The 22147-nt window shown below is 57.4% G+C and overlaps 1 protein-coding gene across 14 annotated transcripts in view; it reads right to left on the reverse strand.

The window, feature by feature from the left end:
- Nucleotides 1-13830: 13830 nt before the first annotated feature.
- Nucleotides 13831-22147, reverse strand: part of ARAP1 (ArfGAP with RhoGAP domain, ankyrin repeat and PH domain 1) — a 66840-nt gene continuing 58523 nt past the window's right edge. For 11 of the 14 annotated variants that reach the window (XM_053924249.1, XM_024572638.3, XM_045181867.2 and 8 more), the window contains 8 exons: nucleotides 21526-21639; nucleotides 21098-21243; nucleotides 20538-20570; nucleotides 16964-17046; nucleotides 16198-16248; nucleotides 15952-16015; nucleotides 14688-14837; nucleotides 13831-14442 (listed from right to left, as the gene is read on the reverse strand). In XM_053924249.1, the coding sequence (XP_053780224.1) occupies nucleotides 14425-14442; nucleotides 14688-14837; nucleotides 15952-16015; nucleotides 16198-16248; nucleotides 16964-17046; nucleotides 20538-20570; nucleotides 21098-21243; nucleotides 21526-21639 (659 nt within the window). In that variant the 3' untranslated portion in view covers nucleotides 13831-14424. Of the gene's footprint in view, nucleotides 14563-14687; nucleotides 14838-15951; nucleotides 16016-16197; nucleotides 16249-16963; nucleotides 17047-20537; nucleotides 20571-21097; nucleotides 21244-21525; nucleotides 21640-22147 lie in introns of all 14 variants that reach the window. The other 3 variants (XM_053924248.2, XM_053924251.1, XM_053924247.1) reach the window with 2 other exon arrangements.

A 22147-nucleotide genomic window follows, 5' to 3' on the forward strand; every position in this document is an offset into this window, starting at 1 on the left:
GCTTCTTCATCATTATTTTTGGAGAAGGGTCAGGAACGGCCCCCTCCCAGTTTTATGATGTGTCACATCTCTCTCTGTCCAGGATATATTCATGCCACTCCTGAACCATATGCCTCGGCCTGGCCCTGCTTAGGAGGAAGGACAGTGACCAGGAGGGAGAAATGACACACAGCCAGGCCAGATATCCTGGAGTAGCCAGGCCTTGGAGATGAGCGCAGGGCAGGTATAATCACTACAAGGGAAGGGCTGCCCAAGAGGGAAGGGGTGAGCACCCTGTCCCTGGGGGTATGTAAGCTGGGCTGGATAGATCTGCGTGCAGTGAGGAGTGAAGCAACTTCTGGAAGGTGGCCCAGAAGCTCTCCACGCCCTCTCCCACTCAGAGGTTGCACTGAGCTGGGGTGCCCAGTCCTGTCCTGGGTGAGAAGGGAAGCATGAGGAGGCGGCTCCTGCTGTTGAGGAACTGGGCTAGCTGGGTGAGGAGCTCACACACAGGGGACATCACAGGGGAAGGCTGAATCTAGGCCACATTTTTGATCCTGTAGCATCAGAGAAAGAGAGTTCAGGGAGGGTCATGGAGTCAGATGGTGAGAGAACAAAGGTGGGTTTCCTAGGGGAGGCTTCCTATTCAAAAGCCTTTTCCCAGCTCCCTCCCCCTACAAGGAAAAGTCCAAGCCCCTTAGCCTGGCACTTGAGACCCTACAAGATCTGGCCCCTTCTGCCCTCTCTTCTTCCCAACATCCTTCACACTCCTGCCAACCCAAACTCTTTCTGCCCCTTGAACATGCCACACCTTCTCACACCTGCCCACTTTTACATGCTGTTCCCTCTGCTCGTCACTGCTTGGGCAATTACTCTCCACCCTTCAAGATCCAGCTCACATGTCTCTTGCCCCGTAGTTTCTGGGGCTTCCCTCTGTCAGCACTGCTCACATGGCAGGGCTCTAAGTTTCCACTCCTGCCTCCCTCATCCGACTGGGCACTCCCTGAAGCGAGGGCTGGTTGGCCTTCTCCCTGGGCCCCTCGTGACCAGCCCAGGTGGCCCCAAGCAGGCACCTTGGAGTCCCTGTTGAATAAGTGACTGACTGAGTGAGTGGACGCATGCAGCAGTGGAAGCGTGCTGAGAGGGTAGACTGTACAGGCAAGCAGCAGAACCTGAGGAGTGCAGGCCTGGCCTAACAGCAGCATGGCTGAGGGTGAGACTCCCATCCATTAAGACTGAAGGGGGGACTGCCAGGAGTTCTGTCTCCCCCATTTGGCTAGATCCCAGCCAAGCCATCAGTAGTCCCTCGGGACAGGAGGTTGGAGTGGGAAGCAGGAAGAGTGGCAGGAGCTGTTTGGTGGGCAGGGGGTTGTGGGGAGCCTAAAGGCATTTAACCCTTCCTGAGATGACCCAGCTCAGGCAACCAAGAAGTCCTATGTGGGGCCTGCAGGAGGAGACTGAGGCTTGGGCCTGATGAAGAGCTTCAGCCCCAACCTTGCAGCCGGAGGAGGGTAACAAAGCCACAGCCTCCGTTTCCCAGTCTGGACAACGGCAGGCCTGTGACACCCCCCCCCACCCCACCCCCCCGCTCGGCCAGAAACCCTGCAGGGCTCTCTCTACCACCTTACTTGCCTTCCAGGCTTCCAGGGGTGTTTTCTTCCCGACATCCTGACCTCCGAGGTCCTGCCACTGCACACCTCATCCCAGTCCAAGCCTGAGCTAGCACACGCACCCTCCCTCATCCTTGTCCCAGGCCCCCCAATCTCTCCCTTCAGGAAGCCCCTGGTCTCCTCTGCACGTTGGCCCACTCGGACCCAGACCTCGCCGATGCCTGCACTGGCGTGGTCTCCACACTGGCCTCCTAGCCCTCATTCTCCCTCTGCCAGTCCAACCCTGACAGTGCCACTGAGGCAGCTTTCTAAAACCCAAATTCGGTTATGCTCCTCCACTGCCTATTACCTTCCTGGACTCCCCAGGTCCCTCAGGAAGAAGCCCAAGAGGCCTGGGGTTCAAAACTACAGCATGTGGTTCCTGCCTACCCTCCAGTCTCCTCTCTGCATGTGCCCAATCCCAACCTGGGGCCTTTGCTCATGCTGTACCCACCCCACCCCCACCTGTTAGCTTGATCCCGGCTTCACCGCTTAATTATTCTCAAGCACTTTTTGTCTAGGCAGCTTAGAAGGCCCCAGAGGGCAGAACCGTTTTTGTCTCTTTCTTTTCTACCACCTCCCACAGGGTGTAGAGTGAATTGTCCAGGACTCATGGAGGTGGCCACACATTCAGCAGCCCCCGCCCTACCAAGGTGGGCCGCAGCGTCCCAAGCTGTGTCCTCAACCGCCAGGAAAAGAAAATAGCCACCCACACGCACTTGGATGAGTGGACACATATGAACACACACACACAGCAACACCAATATTCACACGTTAACAAATACACCTGCAAACACAAATGTTTGCAAACTCAAACACATGGAATCAAACGACATGCTTCATATCGAGTCACTCTATTTTGCAGACACAGCACACGTATTAACATGCATCCCAACATGCAAATTCGAACACACACACCCACACACACACCTGTACTCAGATATGTGCAGATAAACTCTCACTGTCACACTGGGGTGCTCACACACCCTGAGAGGCTACTGCGTATTCAACCACCAAGGACTCCAGAGCTCTACAGGCTCCTTTACGCCCCATTTGTCCCCTGGCACCCCCCACACGTACAGATATACACATACCCTCGGGTAGCCTGGCAGGGACCTGCTCTCCACTGACTTGGAGACACGCGGATCACTTGCCTGCTACCTCAGCAACCCTCAGATGGTGGAGGGGCGCCTCCACGGAGCCCCTTCCACTCACCTGCCTGTGCATTCCCCTGCACGTGGGCAAACACGAGGCTGGTGCACAGGGGCCTCATTCCAAAGAACACTGTGGCTCTCCCCGGGACGGGTGCTTTGGGGTACAGTTGCCTAAACTGGCAGCTCTGAATCCCAATCCCAGTTCCATGGAGAGCAGTCACTCCAGACCCTCTCCTGCTCTGGGGCCACTTATTAATTTTTGTTCTCATTCTCTCTCTCATTCACACACACACACACACACATGCACAAACGTGCACACACAGAAGCCCTGGGTGGTCCAGACATCGTCCCTCTCCAAGGTCCTGAATCAATCTATATCAGCACCAGAGCTGCTTGGAACATCGCAACCCCCACCCACCGACCTCAGACCCCCCAAACCCCACCCCTGAAGGAATGATTCAGGTTTATTACCAAACCCTCCTCCAACCACAGCCCCTTCTCTGGGACCCCAGCCACATCACCCCTTAGATTGACACCAAGAATCCTCACCCCGTACAGAGCTCTCCCCCCTCTACCGTCCAGCAACCAGGTGACCAGAAGCAGGATTTATCCTCCCACGTGGCTCAGCTCCATGCCAAACCCAGTCCCTTGGAGGGACTCTCAGGACCCTGCCCTTAACACCTCTTGCAGCCACTCACCCAACCCCAGCCCCTCAACAGTACTCACGGCTCAGCCGGTCGCGCTGCCGGGTACTGCTGACTCCTGCAGAGGATGGAGTGGCCGCATGCCTGCCCCATCACTCCTCATCGTCTGCCTCCCCAGCCAGACTAAGGTGGCACCTCGCCCTGCCCCTCTGCCCAGGGTTCCAGGCAGGGCACCTGGCCCAGCAGGAACAGGGACCAAGAGCAGCAGCCTGTCCCCTACTCAGACTGGACTCAACACCCCAATCCAGCCCTGCTGCCCCAGCTGCTCCCGGCTGCTCTCGCCTCTCCTGCTGCCACTGTCTCAGCCGCTAGGCTGGCTCTGGGAGGAGACTGGAGCAGTTCTGATAATGCAGAAGGGGGAGGGGTGAGGGAGGAGGAACAGAGGCCCAGACAGAGAGGCAGAGAGGGAGAGAGGGAGGGGTAGAGAGAGACTCTGGCTGGAAGAGGAAAAGACTCACACACAGAGGGAGAGACTGAGAGAAACAGAGAGGAAAGGGGAGAGAATCACATGAAGAAAGAGAGGAGAGAGGGATCAGAGTCCCATAGAGATCAAGATGAAACTACAAAGATCAGAGAGGCATAGGGAACACACACACACAGAGGAACAAAGACAGAAAAGGAGAGGGGGGAGTAGAGACAGAAATGGGGAGAGGGAGGGGCTGATATAGGAGGCAAGAGAGAGGCTAGGATGGGATCTAGGGTGAGGAGCAGGTGGAGGGGACCCAGACCCTCTGCTCGCCCCTCGCAGAAGCTCTCGGGCAGGGGAACACTCCTGCATCCTCAAGTATGGAAGGGCCAGGCCTCTGGGAAAAACTCCTCTGGGTTCCCTTACTGGGTCTGTATCACATCCCATGTGTATCCCCAGCATGGAGTTACTTACAAAGAAGGCTCAGGTGCTTTTGCTGATGGCCTTTGGCCTCAGAGCCTTGCCAGAGTCCACATCTTGGTGGCTCTGCTTATCTGGGGGCTGATGCTCGAGTATGGACTCCTGCTAGGAGTTGCAGGCATCCAAGCCACAGCACCCCTACATGTCATTCACCATGGTGGCCTTCACCATCATGGGGGAAGACCTGCTGCACTCCTGCCTTGCCCCCAGAGAGGACCCCTCGGGAGGACCATTTAACCCGATGAAACGGGGGCAGTTTACACAATGAGACAGGTAGGGAGTTATCTCAGCAGAGCTCCTGTTGGACATAGGAGAAAAAGCTCCACACCTTGAGGCAGGAGATAGGGGTTTGAGTCCTGGATGCGCCATTAACATATTCACTCATGCACAAACATCCATGACTGACCAACCTCATCTGATATGACTCAAACTGTTTCTTGCCTTGGAGAAGCACCCAGGAAAGAGGAGGGGGAACTTGCAGTGTGACAGAAGGAAGCATGGGGTCTGTTGTGCCCAGAGGGGGCCCCTGGCCCAGTGAGGGGTTGGTGAGCATTTCTGAAAGACAGGATATCAGCTAGGTCTTTAAAGGAGAAGGGGGTGCATTCCAGACTAGAGGAGCTACATGTAACCCTCACCAGGCTCTAGACAGAGAAGCCCATGAACTGAGGGAAAACCTGAGCCCTGCTGAAGGGCGTGGAGGTGCACAGTTGTGGGGGGATGGACAGAAACGACCGAGCTTGCACAGGAGGCCTGTCCAGGCTGAGTGCTACATAAAGCAGTTGGCTTAGGAAGTGTCAAGAAAGAAAATGTGAGGGAGCCTTCGCTTCCTGCTGTAGGAGAAGATAGAATTTTTGTTTGTTTGTTTGTTTTATCTCTGAGAGCTCTGGGCAAACTGATTTCTCGGCCTGACCCATCTCTGGGACCACGCTGCTCCATGCCTGCTGGCGGAGAAGGCATTCTGCGGTCTCAGAAAGCCAAAGCTCTGGACCGTGTCCAGTCTTGGCCCTCACAGCTCCCCTTCACGCGCTGAGGAGCCTGGCGGTAAGGACCTGAGTCAGAGATGTTCAAAGGAGGGCTCCTCCTGGGCACAGGTGAAGGGGAGCAGGTGCATTGAGGCCTCACCTGGCCTTCATTCAGCCTCCTCCTGTCCCACCCCCACTAAGGAAGCTTTGTCCTTGGAAATTTGGGAATATACTCAAGAAAGTCAGGTGGGAGGGAGGATCTCCTCCCCACCCCACTGTCACACCAAACTCCACGGCGGCCCCAGAAGTAAGGCATCTACAGGAATGAGGTGCCAGATCAAGGATTACTGGGTACTCCCAGGTGGAAGGTCAAATCCCAGCTCTGCCGTGTCCTGGGCAAGTTAGTTAACCTGTCTGAACTTTAATTTAGTTTTTTCATCTGAAAGACGGAGTCACCAATTCCAAGCTCAGAATGGTTTGGGGAATGTCTTCAAGGTTGCCAGTAAATAGCGTTTTCCTCTCACCCCTTCCCGTCCCCTGAAGAGGTTGAATTGATTGAGCCCAGGGAGTAACAGCCCCAGAAGTTGGGTAGGAGCTCCAGTAGAGTAGAGCGGGGAGAGGGAACGTGCAGAAAGGGGAGAGAGCCAGAGACTAAACGGGCCTGTTCCTCCCTCCTCCACCTCGAAGTTGCCTGCCTGCAAGACCAGCCCGCGCAAGAACCAAAGGCCCTGAACGAAAACAGCGAAGCTCCGCCCCGCCCAAGGCCCCGCCCCTGGGCGCTCTCCACGGTGCTGATCCATGCGTGCCCCGTTCACAGGCCCTGCTTGGCCCGCCGCTCTGCAGCCGGTCAGCAGACACTGTGCATGCTTGTTGCAGAGCTGGAGGGTGGTGGGAGGCAGCAGGATGCTCCTGGGAGGCGGATGGCTGCCCGGAGCGACAGGTGGATCCAGCCTCCGCCCAGGCTCCACAGGCTCCAGCTACTTCTTCCTGGCCAAAGGCGGTTTCTCAGCGCCCTCCCCCGCTCTGTCCTACGAGGCTGTTTCCCTCCCACCTACCAGACGGCACCTACTCTGTCTTGCTCACTGCCTTATCCTACCTTCACCCCCTCAATATGCACAGGAGCACCGGGCCCTGTCTGTCCTCCACGCTCCCACCCCCGCGGAGCATGGATGGGGCTTTCCACCAACACACCAACAATCGTGAGTGCCCCTTTGGCCCAGCCCTCTGTGGAGCTCCAGGACATCTCTTTGGGGGACATCACAGGCCCCTCACACTAAAATATTCAACATCCAATACGGCTTTTGTCTCTATCAAATGCATCAGCAAAGTGCTAATCGCCAGTCTGGAAACTTCAAAGTCGCCTTGACTCTCCCCCTCCCCTTCTCGCATGGCGTCTGCCACGAGGCCTGTCAGTTCTCACCCTGTGGTTCTTACATCTACCCACTCCCTTCATTCCCTGAGCCTGTGTTTCCTTCCTCTCCCCTGGTCGTTCTCCGGACCCCATCCCAGTTCAAACCCTCTCTTCCACCTCCACCCTGCACCTACTGCCATCTTTTCTAAGGCATCCAGCTGGTCAGGTAATTCCTCCTCGAAATCCTTGCATGGCTTCCCAGCTCCCTGGGATGAAGCCCAAGCTCCTCAGCCTGGCATGTGAAGTCTCTCATGATCAACCCTGATTGGCCCGCCACACGGGGCAGCCTCTGGTCCCCAAGTACATGCCAGTACTTCCTCCTCCTCCACTTGGTACATTCTGTTTCCCCTTCCAGGCTGACTTCCCTCTTCTCTTCCTCTTCTCTGCCCATACCAAATGCCTGCCCATTCTTCCTGGGCCAGTTCAGCACACACCCTGCCCCCACCCACAGGGGACAGGGTAGGCAGGAGGGGCCACTGGATTCTGGAATGAGCAGCCTTTGGCAGCCTCTCTCCCCCCTAATTTGCCATCTGTCCCACCATCTCACTTCCCTGCTCAGGTTTATCTCTTCGACTGGATCACATTTTCCTCAAGGACAGGCCAAGGCCCTATTCTCCTCGGCCCCCGTCCCTAGCCTTTGAACAGCTTCACCAGGTACTGGTGAGAAATGTCGATGGAGGAAAGCAGGAAAGAGACACAGCTGAGTGTGGAAATGAGATGGTGTACTTCAGAGCTCAACCCAGGACCCCATCGGGGCAAGCAGCAGAGGCTGCAGGTGAATGTGGGGACACAGGAGAGGCGGGAGGGGGTGCCTCAGGGACCTGTGGGAGTTCACCCCCACCCGGGGCAGCCTGAGGCTGTAAAATGTGAAACAGCCCTCAGTTCTCCAGGGAAAGCTGGTAATTGGCAGAACATGAATTTCACAGAGGATTGGCCTTAAAAGCCCTGGGTGACTCCCTCTGGCTGGGGGCCAGGATGGGCCCACATCTGGGTTTGGCAATGGGGTGGGAAGCTCGGGGAAACATCTCAGTGCTTCCCCATCTCCTCTTTGGTTAGGAAGCTGCTACCTGTAGCTCCAAGGACAATGGCTGAAGGAGTACTATGTCCTTGGCAAGGGCCCGGCATAGTTCCCTGGGTTCCCACACTAAGCACCCCCCCCCATCACACCGTGGGTGAAAAAGCAACAAAAGGCTACCACAGCCTCCAGACTAAGGTGGAGCAGCTTCGACACTGCAGGAAGGCGGCTTTGGGGACCCAGAACCCAGGGTTGAGTCTGCTTAAGGTTCCAGATCTGTCAGAGCTGCCCCATGAGGGAAGGGATGGCCCCAGGTGGGAGTAGTGAGCTCCCTGTTCCTGGGCAGGGGATGAAGCAGTGGAACAGATGGCAAGTTTAGGGAGGGAAGAAGCAGCTGAAGCTCAGCCCCTCATCCCAGAATCCAGTGACCTTTCCTGTCTACACTGCCCTGCGGGTGGGGAGGGGAGGTTGAACTGGCCCAGGGAGGGTGGGCAGAAAACAAAGAAGAGAGGGAAGTCATCCAGATACTTGGAAATGCCTTCTGGCTAAGGTCAAGGTTATCTCCAGGGATATGAACCAGGCAGCATATGACGCAGCAGACTCCAATCCCTCATGCTCCAGATGGGAAAACGGAGGTGAGAGAGGCAGAGTAAAGGGCAGGGCTGGGCTTAGGACCAAGGACTTTTAGCCACTGCCCCACTAGGCCACCTTCTCCTCTTTGTAATCTTCCACCTCTCTCTCCTCTTCCTCCTCCAGCTGGGCAAAGGCCCAGGAGAAAATGCAGTGGATACAGCTTCTGACTCTGGGAACGTGAGATTTCAGGAGGGACAGGTCAGTGCAGAAGAGGCCCCTGTGGCCACATACTCTGGGTTTTACTCTCCCTCAAGCCCTGGGCCCAGCTCCACACACCGCACCCACCCCCCAACCCAGAATACCAGGATCCTCCTTGCCAGGAGACCCTGAGCCACCCCCTCATCCCTAATTACCTCTTCCCCCTGAAGTCTCTGCACCTGGTTGGAGGGGAGGGAGGAGGTGTGACTCAGTGGGATAAAGGCAGCTGCTATATTTGAATAATTACATTACATAAGCTAGGAGGGAGGCAGCTGACGTGTGACTCTATCAAGATCAGGAGGCAAGTTGAGGCTGGCTGGAGAGGCAGGGACCCCTTGCTCCATCCCCAGGCTCCAGCCTGGGCTCAGACATGACTCTAAAAGGTTCTGGAGATTATGAGCTAGTTTCTGCATTGCCAGACTGCGAGGGAGGTCTTCCTTAGGACTAACCCCATGAGGCTGTTCCCTCTCCATCTTCTTAGAAAAATAACCTCTTGGCTTCTAGCAGTTCCAAGGCCAGACCTAGACTAAGCCCCAGATCTTCCTTGTGAACTCTCTCCAGAAGGAAAGACAGAACTGAAAAGCCAATCTGCCACTAAAATAGACAGAGTGCCTGCCGGGAGGCATGGGGCCGTGGCTTGACTGTAGCGTCTGGGAAGGACCTGTGCTCCTGTCCCAGCCACCCCACTTACTAGTTACCTGACACTGTTTCCTTCACCTATAAAACGGGAACAGAGTAGCTTCCTCATAGGGTTGGTTTTAAGGATGAAACAAGATGACGCACGCAAAGCCTCAGCCTAGTAGGTGGTGGGTGCTTCCTAATGGCTTTTCAGTATTATCGTTTCCATCATTATTATTTCAACACTAAGAACCGGCAAGAGACCTCCCAGGGCAGGATCCCTGTTGGAATGACCTCTTTGACCCAGTGACTGCTGACCTGGCAGCTGGGCCAGACTTGCTGCGTGCCCCTGGGCAAGCCTCTGCCCTCTCTGGCCCACAGTCTATAAATGATCCCGCAGGTGTTTGAGAGAGGATTCGCCCCTTCTCCCCCATTATTGACTTAAGGCATTAGAAGCTGCAGTGAAAGTTAACTTGGTCAGGGTGGGGGTGTCCTGGGGAATGATAGGAGCTGGAGGCTGGTGTGGCAGCCAGTGCTGGGCAGCAATCAAGGCCCACCTCCGCAGGGGCTCATGACAGCTCCTCCTAGGGGACTATGGGGCCCCTCCCAGGAGAAGGAAGGCTGTGCCCACCCCGGCTGGGTTGCCATGACACTGGTCTCCATGGTGCCAGGCACACAGCCCTCCCCTCACTCAGGAGGAGGTACAGAAAGTGGCAGGAGCTGAGGAGGTCCAGGCCCTGTTCCTCTGTCTCCATCAGCCCCTGTGAGGTGCCTGTCCCAAGCCCCTCAGGAGGAAGAACAGAGGGTCACAAGAGTGGCAAAGAGAGGACTCAGAGGGACTGGCACGGAGGGAGGGATAGACAGGAGTGGCAGAGGGGAAGGGTAGGGAGAGCTGGGGAGACAGACTGGAGGGGGAAAGGCGGGCGGTGGGGGAGCACCCTGTAGTCAAGGAGGGGGAAGTGCTCCCCCTGGCTGACAGGTGGTGGGAGGCACCATCCAGCCCACCTCCTTGATCCCAGTGTTTTGAGGTGGGTGGCGGTGGGAGGACAGAGTGGAGAGGAGCAGCAGGAGGGGGGGGGCAATTTTCCTAGAGAGCTTTGTGTGTGTGGGCGTTCACACACGTGCAGAGTGTGTGTGTGTGAGTGCAGGCTGAGGTGTGCGGGCACATGTATGCCGGCAAGTGTGTGTGGCACACGTGCGCCTGTGCTACTGTGTCTCCAGGGTGATAAATACAGCAGGAGGAGCTGTAACGAGGGCAGAGAAAGTGCGGAAATTTCCACAGGCTGGAAGTGGCATGGGAGAGGGGAAAAGCTAGGGCCGGCCCAGCAGGGGTGACCAGGAGACCCTGTCCGTAGGTGCAAGTGACCAGAGCACACATGCACACACCCGAATTGCACTCGGTACAGTAGAAATAAAGAGCAATCCAGAAGAGCTTCCTGAAGGTGTCGTATCGGAGGAGCAATTGGAGGTTCATGCGAGCTGCACTTGCACTTAGGTGAGACAGACAGACAGACATTCCCCAGATTAGGGCCTGGGTCACTTAGGTCACAGAGCTGGCTAAAGGAATAGGAACTGCTCATTTTTCTGGTGGGGGAAGACTCCAAGGAGCCCGTGTGACTGCATTCTGGTCGTATTTCAGAGGCGGGTGGTACAGGCAAAAGTCCCAACACCAGAGGCATGAGGGACAGGCCCTGGAGGGCCCCTGGGGGCACTAAGCTCCAGCTACAACAGGCTGCTCACTGCAGAGTGACATCACTTTGCCTTTGGCCCCTGCCATTCCCTCTCCTGGAGGTGTCTCCCTCCCAACTCCACCTTCCGTAATACACTTCATTTTGCTAGCCTGACCTCACCCATGGTGTCTTTCCTGATCGTTACCCCCCTCCCACCGAAGGGCTCTTCCTTCCCCCACACTGCTAACTCACCTGCTCCAGCTCCGTGTTCAGCAGCGCTCTGCACACACAGTAGGTGTTCAAGAAATGCTCACTGAATGAAAACATATTGGGCCTGGAGAGGATTCTGGATGCCATGATGTCCCCCCAGACATATTTGGGAAGGGATTATCGAGGGATGGTGCTAGGTACTTCCACTTGTTGGCTCATCTATCCCCCCATTAGTAGGGGCAGGCAAACCTCAGAGATACAGCGAAAATGGCTGCAGACCACTGCACTAAAACGAGTATCACAATAAATCGAGCCGTAATCTTTTTGCTGGTGGAGGGTCTTGCCTACAATTTGTAAAAAGCACCTCTGTGAAGCACAGTAAAACGAAGCGCAGTAAGGTGGGGCATGTCCCTATATCAGTGTCTCTGCAGTACAGATGAACACCAAGGACCAGGAACCTTGGGAACTCAACCAAATCTCCACAGCTTGGAGGCGAGAGCATCGGCACCCACCCGGCTGGCATCCACACCCACTTCTCCGCAACAGCCAGCTGTGGAGAGGAGGCTTGGGAGCCACCAGAGCATGGGGGCAGGAAAGAAGACCCCTTCTAATACAGCTCAGGGGGAAGAGGGGAGGGGGTAGGGTCCATCTTCTCCTCTCTTGCCCCAGATTTCCTGCAGAGCCCAGGGGTCTCCTGAGGCCCAGGGGCCCTTGATGGCCGCTTTGCAGAGTGGGCTGGTTGAGCAAGGAGATGAAAAGAGAGACAGCCGTCTTACCCATCCCAGCCTCCTTTCCATCCACAGTGCCCTGACTCGCCACGGCTTTCTCTCCCAGGGCTCCCCGTGGTCCCTTGCAATTAGACCCAGACTTGAGTCGACCCTTGAAGGCCAGTCCTCCTCCCAAACATCCTACCCCACACCCGCTCCAAGTCCCCCTGCCCCACGTGCCCCAGTCTTCAAGGCCAGTTCAGTGGCACCTTCTCTTACAGGAAGCCCCCTCCCTCTCCAAGAGCTGCCCTCACACCTCAGCAGGTCCAGCTTTGGGCTCCTCAGCCCCCCACCCAGCGTCAAATAACATGAGAGCAAACTGTTCAAGAGGTCCCATTCCAGGAACCCTCATGGCAAAGGCCAGCAGAGTCCCCTGCCTGAATCCACCCAACACTGCTGTCATTGCCATAATTCATTCAAGTCAAGGCCCTAAAAGCTCCTGATTTCAAGCAAAAGCACCTTAAAGTCCCAACAGTTTAGATCCCCTTCCCCAGAGAACAAGGGGGGCCACTACGAGAGAGAGAGAGAGCAGAGCTGGAATAAGGAAAGGAGTTGGAATAAGCGGGAGGAAGACCACCCCAAAGTGGGGCAGTGGAAATGGACCTCAGCCCAGATTCAGGAAAGCTGTGTGACTGTGGGCAAGCTGCCTCCCTTCTCTGGGCCTTATTTTCTTCCTCTGCCAGGAGGAGACAGTGCATAGAACATAGGTGCCGTCATACAGTGGGTGCTTCTAGATCCCAGGAGTCCGAAGCACATCCCTGCACTGTGGTGCTTCTCAGAGTATCACCTTGGGGTCAAAGAGAGGGACAGGTCCCACACCACAGTCCAAAAGAGCAAGACCTGAGCCAGGATGACCACACTGGAGCCCCTTAGAACCTGTTCTGAGACCCAGTGTTGAACTGTGGCTGCCCCCTGGTGGCTCAATGAAGTCACTGCGGCCAGCCCCTCAGCCAGGGCAGAGACACTGGCAATTTAGCAGAGAGGTGGACCCCAGTCTCACCCACCCTCTCTCTGAGCCTCTAAGGTTAGATCCAGAGAAGAATCCCAGTCCCTGAGCATCTGGACAAGGGTCTGTCCTCCCTGTAGGTGGAAGGTCAGCCTGGCCTGGAGAAGCCCACCTAGGACAGGACAAGAGTCGGAGACTCAAGGGGCTTAGGCCCAGCCTAAGGGGACTGGCCAGGGGACCCATTCTGGTCTCCTGGTGTCCACCTCCCCTTCTCAAGAAACAAGAAACCTGGATCCCAGGTTCCCAGGATCTGCACCCAGGCCTCCTTACAGAGCTGAGTCACATGAGTCAGAGGTCATGTGACCCACCTTCCAGCTCTTTGCTGAGCCCCACTGGCTGAGACTGAGGCTGGGAGGTCAGCCTGTCTGCGCTCCGGGCCCCTGGAGAGAGGCTGGTAATGAGACAAAGCAGAGGCAGAAATGTGGTGTCTGGCATCTTCCCAGGGAGTCCCAAATCCATCTCTGAATAGCTCCATTTGCCAGGGCCTTGCCTTCTCGGAGGAAATGACCAGGTAGCCCCTAGTGAGGGCAGCTTCCAGTGGAAGGCAGGGACCTCTCTGGAAGGGCAGGCACAAGGGCCAAGAGTAACACGAGGCTGTTCTTCCTAATTTAATAAAACTCCTGTGACCCTGTGACCTTGGGTCTCAGAGGAGCTGGTGAGGGGCTGCCCGAGTCACTGACACGCCACACTCAGGTTCCTGCTCAGGAACAAGGGGCTCAGTCCAGATGTAGGTCTGTCCCGGTTGGTTCAGGACGGGCACTCCCCACCCAGCCGCACAGGAGCACAGAGGGGCTGGCGTGGAGTCAGGCTATGGCTCTGCCTGGGGCAGGGGAGAGTGGCTGAGCAGCTCAGGGCCTAGAGGCAGCACAGCAGGTCCTGGGGCTTCGGAGAACCAGTACTCGCCCCTGGGCCTCCAGACCTCTTCCCACACTGGAAACCCCCAAGCAATCACAGGCCTCACAGCACCATAGAATAAAATATACAGATATATTTATATTATCAAAAGGTCCCCAAAGTGGGGAAGGGGCACCAGGCAACCTGGGCCCTTCCAGGCAGCCCAGACCAGAAGGTGGGCCAAAGTCCCCAAAGTCCATTGTTGGCCCTGTAGAAAATTACCCAAGAGCCCTTTCTCATCCCAGCTGAGTGTTCCTTTCGAGCATCCGCTTTTTACTGTTCTGGGGTTTGTGGCAAGGGGGTGGGCTCCCTTCCAGCGGGGGCCCCAGAGCCTTGAGCCTCTGAAAGGACGGTGTTCCCCCAGAGTTCCCAACTGATGCCCATCTCTCCAACCTCTCAAACTCAGGGTGGGTGACCCTGGTGGAGGGCAGACCAGGCCAGGGGGGCTGACAACTGGACAGAGCAGGTGAAGGGTTCCTCCTCAGGCAGATCCTGCTGCCCCAGCTCCTCAGCCAGGGAACCCCGTGCTGCAGTCTGGATGTGGAATGTGGGGGTGCCGCTTCCTCATGTGCCCTGCTGGCTCACAGCACACATGCAGGGCATGAGGGCGTCTGAACAGGAAGGCTTCCAGGCAGCAGAATCCCAGAGCCAGGGGCTGGCTGCTGCACTCACGCGTTTCTGAGGAGCTGTAGGGAGACACAGAAGCCCAGACTTCACGAGCACTTCGTGAAGGTTCACAGGCGCCAGGCGCCAGGTGCACAGGGGACTCCCATGACCATGTGAACCAAAGGGGCCTGTCAGGACTCCTGTGAGGACAGAGGGAAGGGTCCGAGAGCATTCAGAGAAGCAAAGAGTGAGTAGGTGAGTCAGGTGAAAGGCGGGCTCCAGCCAAGACCCCAGCCCCCAACCATAGGGATGGAGAGCCACTCACAGAAAGAGGGTCTGCAGCAAAAGCGGCCACGCTCCGGCGCATTTCGTTCTCAGTGCCACGGAGGGGGATCAGCGACACGCTGCCCAGCCGGACCTCAGGCACCACCCGGGACACGCGTGAGGGCTCCAAGGGCCACACCAGGCCATCGTGCTGGGGGAGGGGAGAAGAGGGGCACTGGGACCTGGGCTCAGCCTCAGCCCACACACTGAGCTCCAGACCCACCCTCCCTTCCCAGAAATGACTCCAGCTGCGATCCGAGGTGACACCCTCAGCTTTGATCCCAGCCGATATGAGAAGCAGCTGTTAGTAGAAATGACTGTATCCCTGGCCAACCGGCCAGTTGTGTTACCCAACAACTGTCCTCTCCTGCCCACAGACGCCGCTCCAGGAATGCAGCACTGAGAAAGAGCCTGCCTCCTTTCACCGGGAGCCGAGAAAAGTGCCGAAGCTACTGTTTCCCTTTAGACCTTGACTACTGAAAGGACTCAGCCCAGGCCCTGGAATGCTCCTGTCTCCCTTCTCCCTAAACAATTCTGAGCTCTCACATAAAAACCTCTGTTTTAAGTCCGACCCCTCTGGCCCTGCTCCAAGTCCCCGGGCTGTTCCCGCCTGGCTCGCTGGGGCAGCCCCCTCGTTGGCCTCCTCATGTCCAGGCTCGGCCCAAATGTCCATCCTCGGCCCAAATGTCCATCCTCCCCCGTTCGCCACACCCAGAATGCACCCTCAAACTCAAACCTACATACCACTCTTTCTCACTTAACACTCTCCCTTAAAACTGCCGACAAGGTCAAGTTCTACTTCCCCAGCATGACCTTTAAGGGTCTTTGATATTTTCCTTCCGACCCCCTTTCCAGAGCCTGCCTTCTCCCTCTACGCCCCATCAGACAATCTGCAGCTCTCTTGCCACGCCTTTGAGTAAAGTATCCCCTTTGCCTAGAAGCCAGCCCCACCCCCTACCTTTGCTTGAACATTCCCCCATTCCCCATGACACCCTCTCCCTAATGCCTTCCCCATGCACCCAACCAAAGGCAGGGGTCTGCACCCTTTGTTTCTAGCACGCCTGGCTCTGGGATGGGCCAGAGTGGGCACAGGGAAGGGTTCAATGAGTAAAAAAACAAACAAACAAAATGAATTAAAAGCAACTCAAAATTTCCTTGAAGCAACTGGTAGCCTGAACAGTGAAGCAGCAAACATTCCATCCACCACAAGGAGTGCCTCCTCGGGACCCCGCCCACACCCCACCCCTGTACTCTGCACCCGGTACCTGCACAAAGAGAAAGGTGGCGAACCACTCCCGGAGCTCCATCTGCGTCTCACAGCAGAGGTACCTGCAGGCGAGGCTTGGGTCTGGGTGCCGCCAGGGGCCCGGCTACGCAGGGAACACCCTGCCCATCTCCCCAGCCCAGGGTCTCAGGGCATGGCACAGATCTGGACAGTGGGGGACCCACTCAGGGGGAAGGGGCTACCACCTCTCCTAGGCCTGGGGTCTCAAGACGGGGCCCTCGCTCACCACTGCTGCTTCTCGTGTTTCTCTGTCTCATGCACCACAGTTAAGCCCCAGCTGCAGAGGAACGGTGATGGGTCACTGGACAGACCCTGGAGGTCTCACAGCCCAGGTTCCCGGGACAGAGCCCAGAAGCATGAGGCAGAGCTGGGGGCAGAGCTCAGGGCTACTGCCTCTCCTCTCACAGCCCCTACCTTCCTCACAGCCTCCCAGGCCCAGGGCTCCCCCACCCCACCCCATCCCAGGCCTGCCCTAGTCCCTCAGATAAAACCACACACAGCCCGCATTTGAGAGGAGAAAGTTAGAACACCAAGCCTGGTGGGTCCTTAAACTAATAACAACAATAATGGCTATGTATCACTTCTCAACTTTTTTCATACATAAAACCACCCTTTAAAACAACTGTACTGTTATTTTCCCCACTCTGCAGACATGGTAAGTGAGGCACGGAAAGGCCTCAGAGTCAGTCAGTGACGGTTTCAATACAGGCCAGCGGCTCCCAAACAGGAGCAATCATCTGAGTTCCCTGAGCGGCTTGTTCCGGCACAGACAGCCGGCCCCACCCCCGGAGCCACAAGTCCGCAGGTCTGGGTGGTACCCCAGAAGCTGACTTTCTCATGTGTTTCTCTGTGCCGCTGATGCTGCTGGTCTGGGAGACCGCACCTTCAGAACCACTGAACCAACCCGTCAAGGTCAAAGCCCCCAGATGAGCCTTCCCCCAGCTGTCCCCACAGGCCCCAGAGGCAGACCTGTCTCCCCGGGTCTAGCTCACCAGGTGGGCGGCCGGAGTTTCTTCTTCACTCCCAAGTGGACTTTGAGGCTCTTCACGGGCCACTCTTTCTCAGGGCGGTGACTCTGGGGGCGGGAGAGGTTGGAGGGAGAAGGCACTTCGGTCAGTCACGGTGGACTTAGGGCACTTTTCCTACGAGGCACCTGCCTCCCTCCTGCCTCACCCAGCCCCCTTTGCATCCCAGCGCCAGGAAGCCTTCCTGACCAAGCCCTCCCCACTCACACTCTAGCCCAGTGAAGCCCCCAGGCCTCTCGCCCTGCAGCAGCATCAGACAGTCAACCCTCGGTCCCCACGGCAGCCGAGCCCCTGGGAGCACGGCCGTGAGGCCCAGTCCCTGAGGCAGCAGTCTGCGCGTCACCCTCTGGCGCCAAACTGCACTAGTGTGACACCGGGGAACTTCGGCTGGTTGCTTGCGTGTCTCAGGTTATATCCCTCCCCCTCTCCCTGCCCCTCGGAGGCTCCAGGGTTGACTGTGTGAACAGAAAGCTGTGGAGCCAGCAGTGACTAGCTCTTTGGTTCCATGAGGGGAAGACTAATGACTCAAGCTGAAGCAGAACAGCCCTTTGGTAGACCAAAGGAAGAACTTCCCGATGGTCTAGGGCAGGAAGTGAGAGCCCACTGTACTGGGGAGGGGCACCAGATCACCGACATGCTCTCACTTCTGGCCCCCACCTCCACACATGGGTCTGAGCTTCGAAGGAGCAGGCTGGCTCAGAGGCAGGGGGATGGGAGCAATGACCCCCCACCAAGGAAGAGGTTGGTTGGAGGTCAAGCTAATGAGCCTTCCCCCTGCTCTGGGACCCACTTGCTTGAAGCCCTGCCCCCACCAGGCACCTCGGAGCCAGCAGTGGTGCCGGGGTGAATGGCAGGGTAGGGGGACTCACTTACAACCAGAACTGGGGGTCAAAGGTTGAGCCATCTCCACTATGTTCCCCACCATTGCTCCTGGGCCCCCCAGGCATGGCTCCTCAGCAAGGACAGAAAAGGAACGAGGGGCGGGCCAGGGAGGTGGAGAATTTCAGGAGCTGGCGGGCTCCCTGTGAGGTCACGAAAGGATGGGTTGCCTAGAAATCCATGGAGACTGCACCCTGCTTTTGCCCCCACCCCCCCAATGACCAAGGCACTGATAGAGCCCCCCTATGTCTCCTGCACATGGCAGCTGACCTGACGATGGTCATGTGCCCAAGAGGTCCTGGGACAAACCCGGCTGTAGGCAGGGAGGAAACTGGGCGGCAGGGAGGGGTATCAGGCTGCAGACATGGGAGACACAAGGTGTGGGGAGACGCACCAAGGAAGAAACCTAGGCGCAGGCAGGGAAGTGAGGCTGAGAGCGCTGGAAAAATCAGACTGCACGTTCGAAAAAAGCATGCAGCGGGAATGGCGAGACTGAGACAGGCTGTGGGAGGAACTGGCTGCGGCCCCAGGCCGCGGGCACAACAGAGGAAAGGGCGCGGGCTAAAGGCCGCAGGTGCGGAAGGCAGCAGGGGAGGGAACTGAACGGAACGTGGGCTTCAGGCGCAGGCTGTGGGTGCCAGGGGACTTGAAGCAGAGGCAAGGAGTAAAGTCAATCAAGAGTGAGAGGAACAGGCCCGTGGGCGTGACAGGAATGCCGGTTCCAGTCGGGGAGTGGAGAGCACTGTGGGAATTGAGGAATGCAACCTGGGCTGTGGCTCCTCGAGGATCTGAAAAACCACCCCAGGCCTCGGCTTCCTCCAGCTCCCGTGTGCATGGATGGAGCATGTGTGAGCATGGCATGTGCATGGCTGAGACGGGAAGGTTGAGCGGGGTTGGCGGGGCAAGGGGACCCTTAATCAATGCAATCTTCTTTGGTCCCCAAGGAGTTCTTTTCTAATCAACTGGCTCGTGTTTCCAGCATCTCTGAGGTCTGAGGTCACTAGCAGAGAAGGAAGTTCACCCTTTGATGATCAAAGGCATCTGCTGGAACCAACATCTTTCTAGAATGTGCCTTTCCCAGAGGCCTGAGGGTCTTTAAGAATAGGAGACTCCCAGGACAAAGTGAGGGTTCACATATCCTGAACGGTGGGGATTGTCCCAATTATTCTGTTCTGTTGTTCCATAAACCAGCAAATACCAAAACTACCAGCATCCCAGGAGCCAAAACACTCCTTCCTGTGGCTTCTGTCAGGCCTGAGGCGCTGGCTGCCAGTGGGGAGGGCACCACCCACCCCTGCACTTGTCAGCCCCTTGCTGCGGAGTCCTTGATTCTTATACTTCAAGGAATAAAAAGCTCAAGCTTTGATGCTCACAAATCTGGGTCTGAATCCCAGCCTAAGCTAGAGACGGCTTCAGCCACGTCACTCAAAGCCTGTGAAACAGGAACAATACCCCTCCTCCCAGGGCAGTAGTGAGACTGTATGTCCCAGTAGGTGAAGGGTAGTTCCCCAAGCCTGGTTTAACAAACATTACATGTATCCTTTTTGTAGCTCTCCGGCCTTCTCCCCCCTACTCCAAGGGATCAGCTGTTGCTTCCCAGGTACCTCAGCCATCCTCCCTCCCTATCCACACTCATGGGCTTGGTCAGCTCCAAGGGGCTAGTGACCCTAGAGGGAGGGGGTCAGGGAAATAATATCCCAGAACCAAGGGGGACTGATTGGGGGGAGGGTGTGGACAGAGCCAGAAGTAAGGGTGTGATCATAGAAGGAGACAAAGGATAGAAGAGGAGGCATTCCCCCAACGGTCAGCAGAAGCCCAGGCTGCATTAATAGAGGTATAATATGCAAAGAAAGGGAGGCGAGGGTCTGTTCTATCTGCTCTGCTTCCTCCATGGCAGCCAGGCCTGTCCACATGTTCTCAGGAGATGAGAGGGCAGGAAGGGCTGGAGACACTGGTAGGGGAGGCTGTGGGAGCTCAGGCTAGGCCTCTGGGCTTGGGAACACATTTCTGCTGTCTGTCTCTGCAGGGCATCTATGCCCTGTGGCCCCCGAGGCACAGCTGGGACCCACAGGGTGTCACATTCTCAGCTGAATCTCAGGGAGGACCTTCTCCCAGGCAGAAGCACCACTGTAGGTCGAGGGCAGCCCCAGGGCAGGATTGGACGAGCTCTCCTCTCCCAGGGGCATGCAAACAAGGGCTGGCCAGGGAGGCGAACAGGCTTGGCGACCACGGCCTCTGCAGCCCCACCCGGGCATTTTAGGGTCAGGACAGTGGAAAGGACATTCCGATAACCCTGGAATTCTCTCCAGGGTTAAAAAGAGGGTGGCCAGAGGCAACAGGAGATGAGGATCAATACTCTAATTCAAACCTGGGAGCCTCTGTTAGTGGCCCCACAGCCGCCAAACTGAGTCCTTTGGAAAATTCTAGAGCATCGTATTGATGGGGGCTCCCACCTCGGGGAAAGGACTTTGGGACAGACTTGGGGATGAAGGGCAGGAGCCTAGGCCACAAGCCCCAGGGTGGGGCCAGTGCTGACAGGCAAGGGGGCAGGGAACCACGCCTGGAGATGCCCGGAGCTCTGGCTGCGTCCCTACGCTCCCACCAGGCTCCCTTGGCCCCCAGGAGGTGTAAGGCAGCTGGCAGCTGGCCCACAGCTACTCACGGTCTCAGGGACCCCGTTCCACGTCCTCTGGCTCTGTTTGATAGAGGATCAGGGTTACAGAAGAAGGAGGCCCCGGTCTAGAGCCAGACGGTGTGTGGTGTGGGGCGTGGCAGGATGTGGCACGTGTGTGCAAAAGATGTTGGGGAAAGGTGCCAGGACGGAGCCTGCTCTGGGAAGACGCCCAGCATGTGGACAGAGTGGGCTGAGAGGGGTATGGCCTGAGAGCAGCAAGACACGCATGAGCCACAGCGTGGGCTGCCGCCATGTAGCATGTTCTTGTGCGTGCCATAAGGCACAGGCACAGGTGGGAAGGCATGAGCCTGATTTGATGGCATCCAGGTACCAGCACCTAGTGGGTCTACAGAACAGAGCAGGGCGGCCACCCTGGGCCACAGCACATACATCCCTGGACATCTTCAACTCTCCCCACTGCTGTGTTGGCCCAAGACCCCCCACAGGGATGCCCCCACTGGCAAACCCAAGGGAGCCTCCGTGCGTGGGTGTCTGCGCACTCAGGTGCAGGTGCCCATCGCAAGGTAGGACCCAGCGGGGCCACTTACCCGGATCTCCTTGTAGAGCCGCAGGCAGCTGCTGTTGAGGATGAAGTAGCGATCGTGGAAGCCCCCTGAGGGCAGGCCCAGGCCCAGGAGACTGCGGTCCTCTCGGAACTTCATCATGCCGTGCTTGGTGTCGCCCACATGGCTGGCTGGGGGGACGCTGGAGTGGGCATGGACTACACCAACCCTTCACCCATGGGCCCGACATCCAGGGTAGAGTCCCAAGGTGGAAGAAAGTGCCCCATCCTGCCCCGATCTCTGAAGAAACCTACAGGGCTGACACCTGCTGCGCGAGCTGCTCTTCCCTGGCACCACCAAGTTCTGCCTTGGCTCTGAATGCAGGGACTCAGCAGCCTGCCTGGCCCTGCAGGCACCATCTTCCCCGGCACAGCACCCACCCGGGCACAGCACCCGCCTGGCGCAGCACCTACCCAGGTACAGCAGCATGGCCTCCATGGACGGGTGTTTCTTCACCACCAGGTAGCTGTCTGTGCCCAGGCCGTGCAGGATGGGCAGCACCTTCTCCGCAAAGTGCAGGGGGCGCTCTGGGGGGAGGTCACACCCCCTGTCACCAGGGCCACGTGGCCCGGCAGCAGAGGCTGCCACAGAGACACACACCACCTACATGTCCCCGCGCACCACCCACTCGTGCCAGCAGCACGATCCCACACCCGAGCCCCCGGCAGCACACGTCCTGCTGGAGCCAACACCGCTCCAGCCCAGCGCCCGACGCCAAGCAGGCGAGCTTTCCTGTTGTCCTCAGGGGGGGACTCCACACCCCCCACCAGGCCACCCCAGCCCCACAGCACCCCCCCTCGCTTGCAGCCTCCCTCCACAGGTCGAATCTCGTGCTGTTGTCTGTCTCCAGCGCTGCCCCCTCAGCCATGTTGCCCTCTTCTCCTCAGACGAGTACCATGGCCTTTGAAGCGGTCCCCTGCCTGTGCTCTCAGCCCCTCTCCCGTCTTTCTCCACTTCTGACCACTAGCCCTACCCTGACCTCACACTGTTGTCAGGGCCCAGGCACCAAGCGGCCGCCTCTGCCCGCCTCTGCAT

The sequence above is a fragment of the Desmodus rotundus genome, chromosome 5 (assembly GCF_022682495.2).
Source record: "Desmodus rotundus isolate HL8 chromosome 5, HLdesRot8A.1, whole genome shotgun sequence".
NCBI classification, from domain to species: domain Eukaryota; kingdom Metazoa; phylum Chordata; class Mammalia; order Chiroptera; family Phyllostomidae; genus Desmodus; species Desmodus rotundus.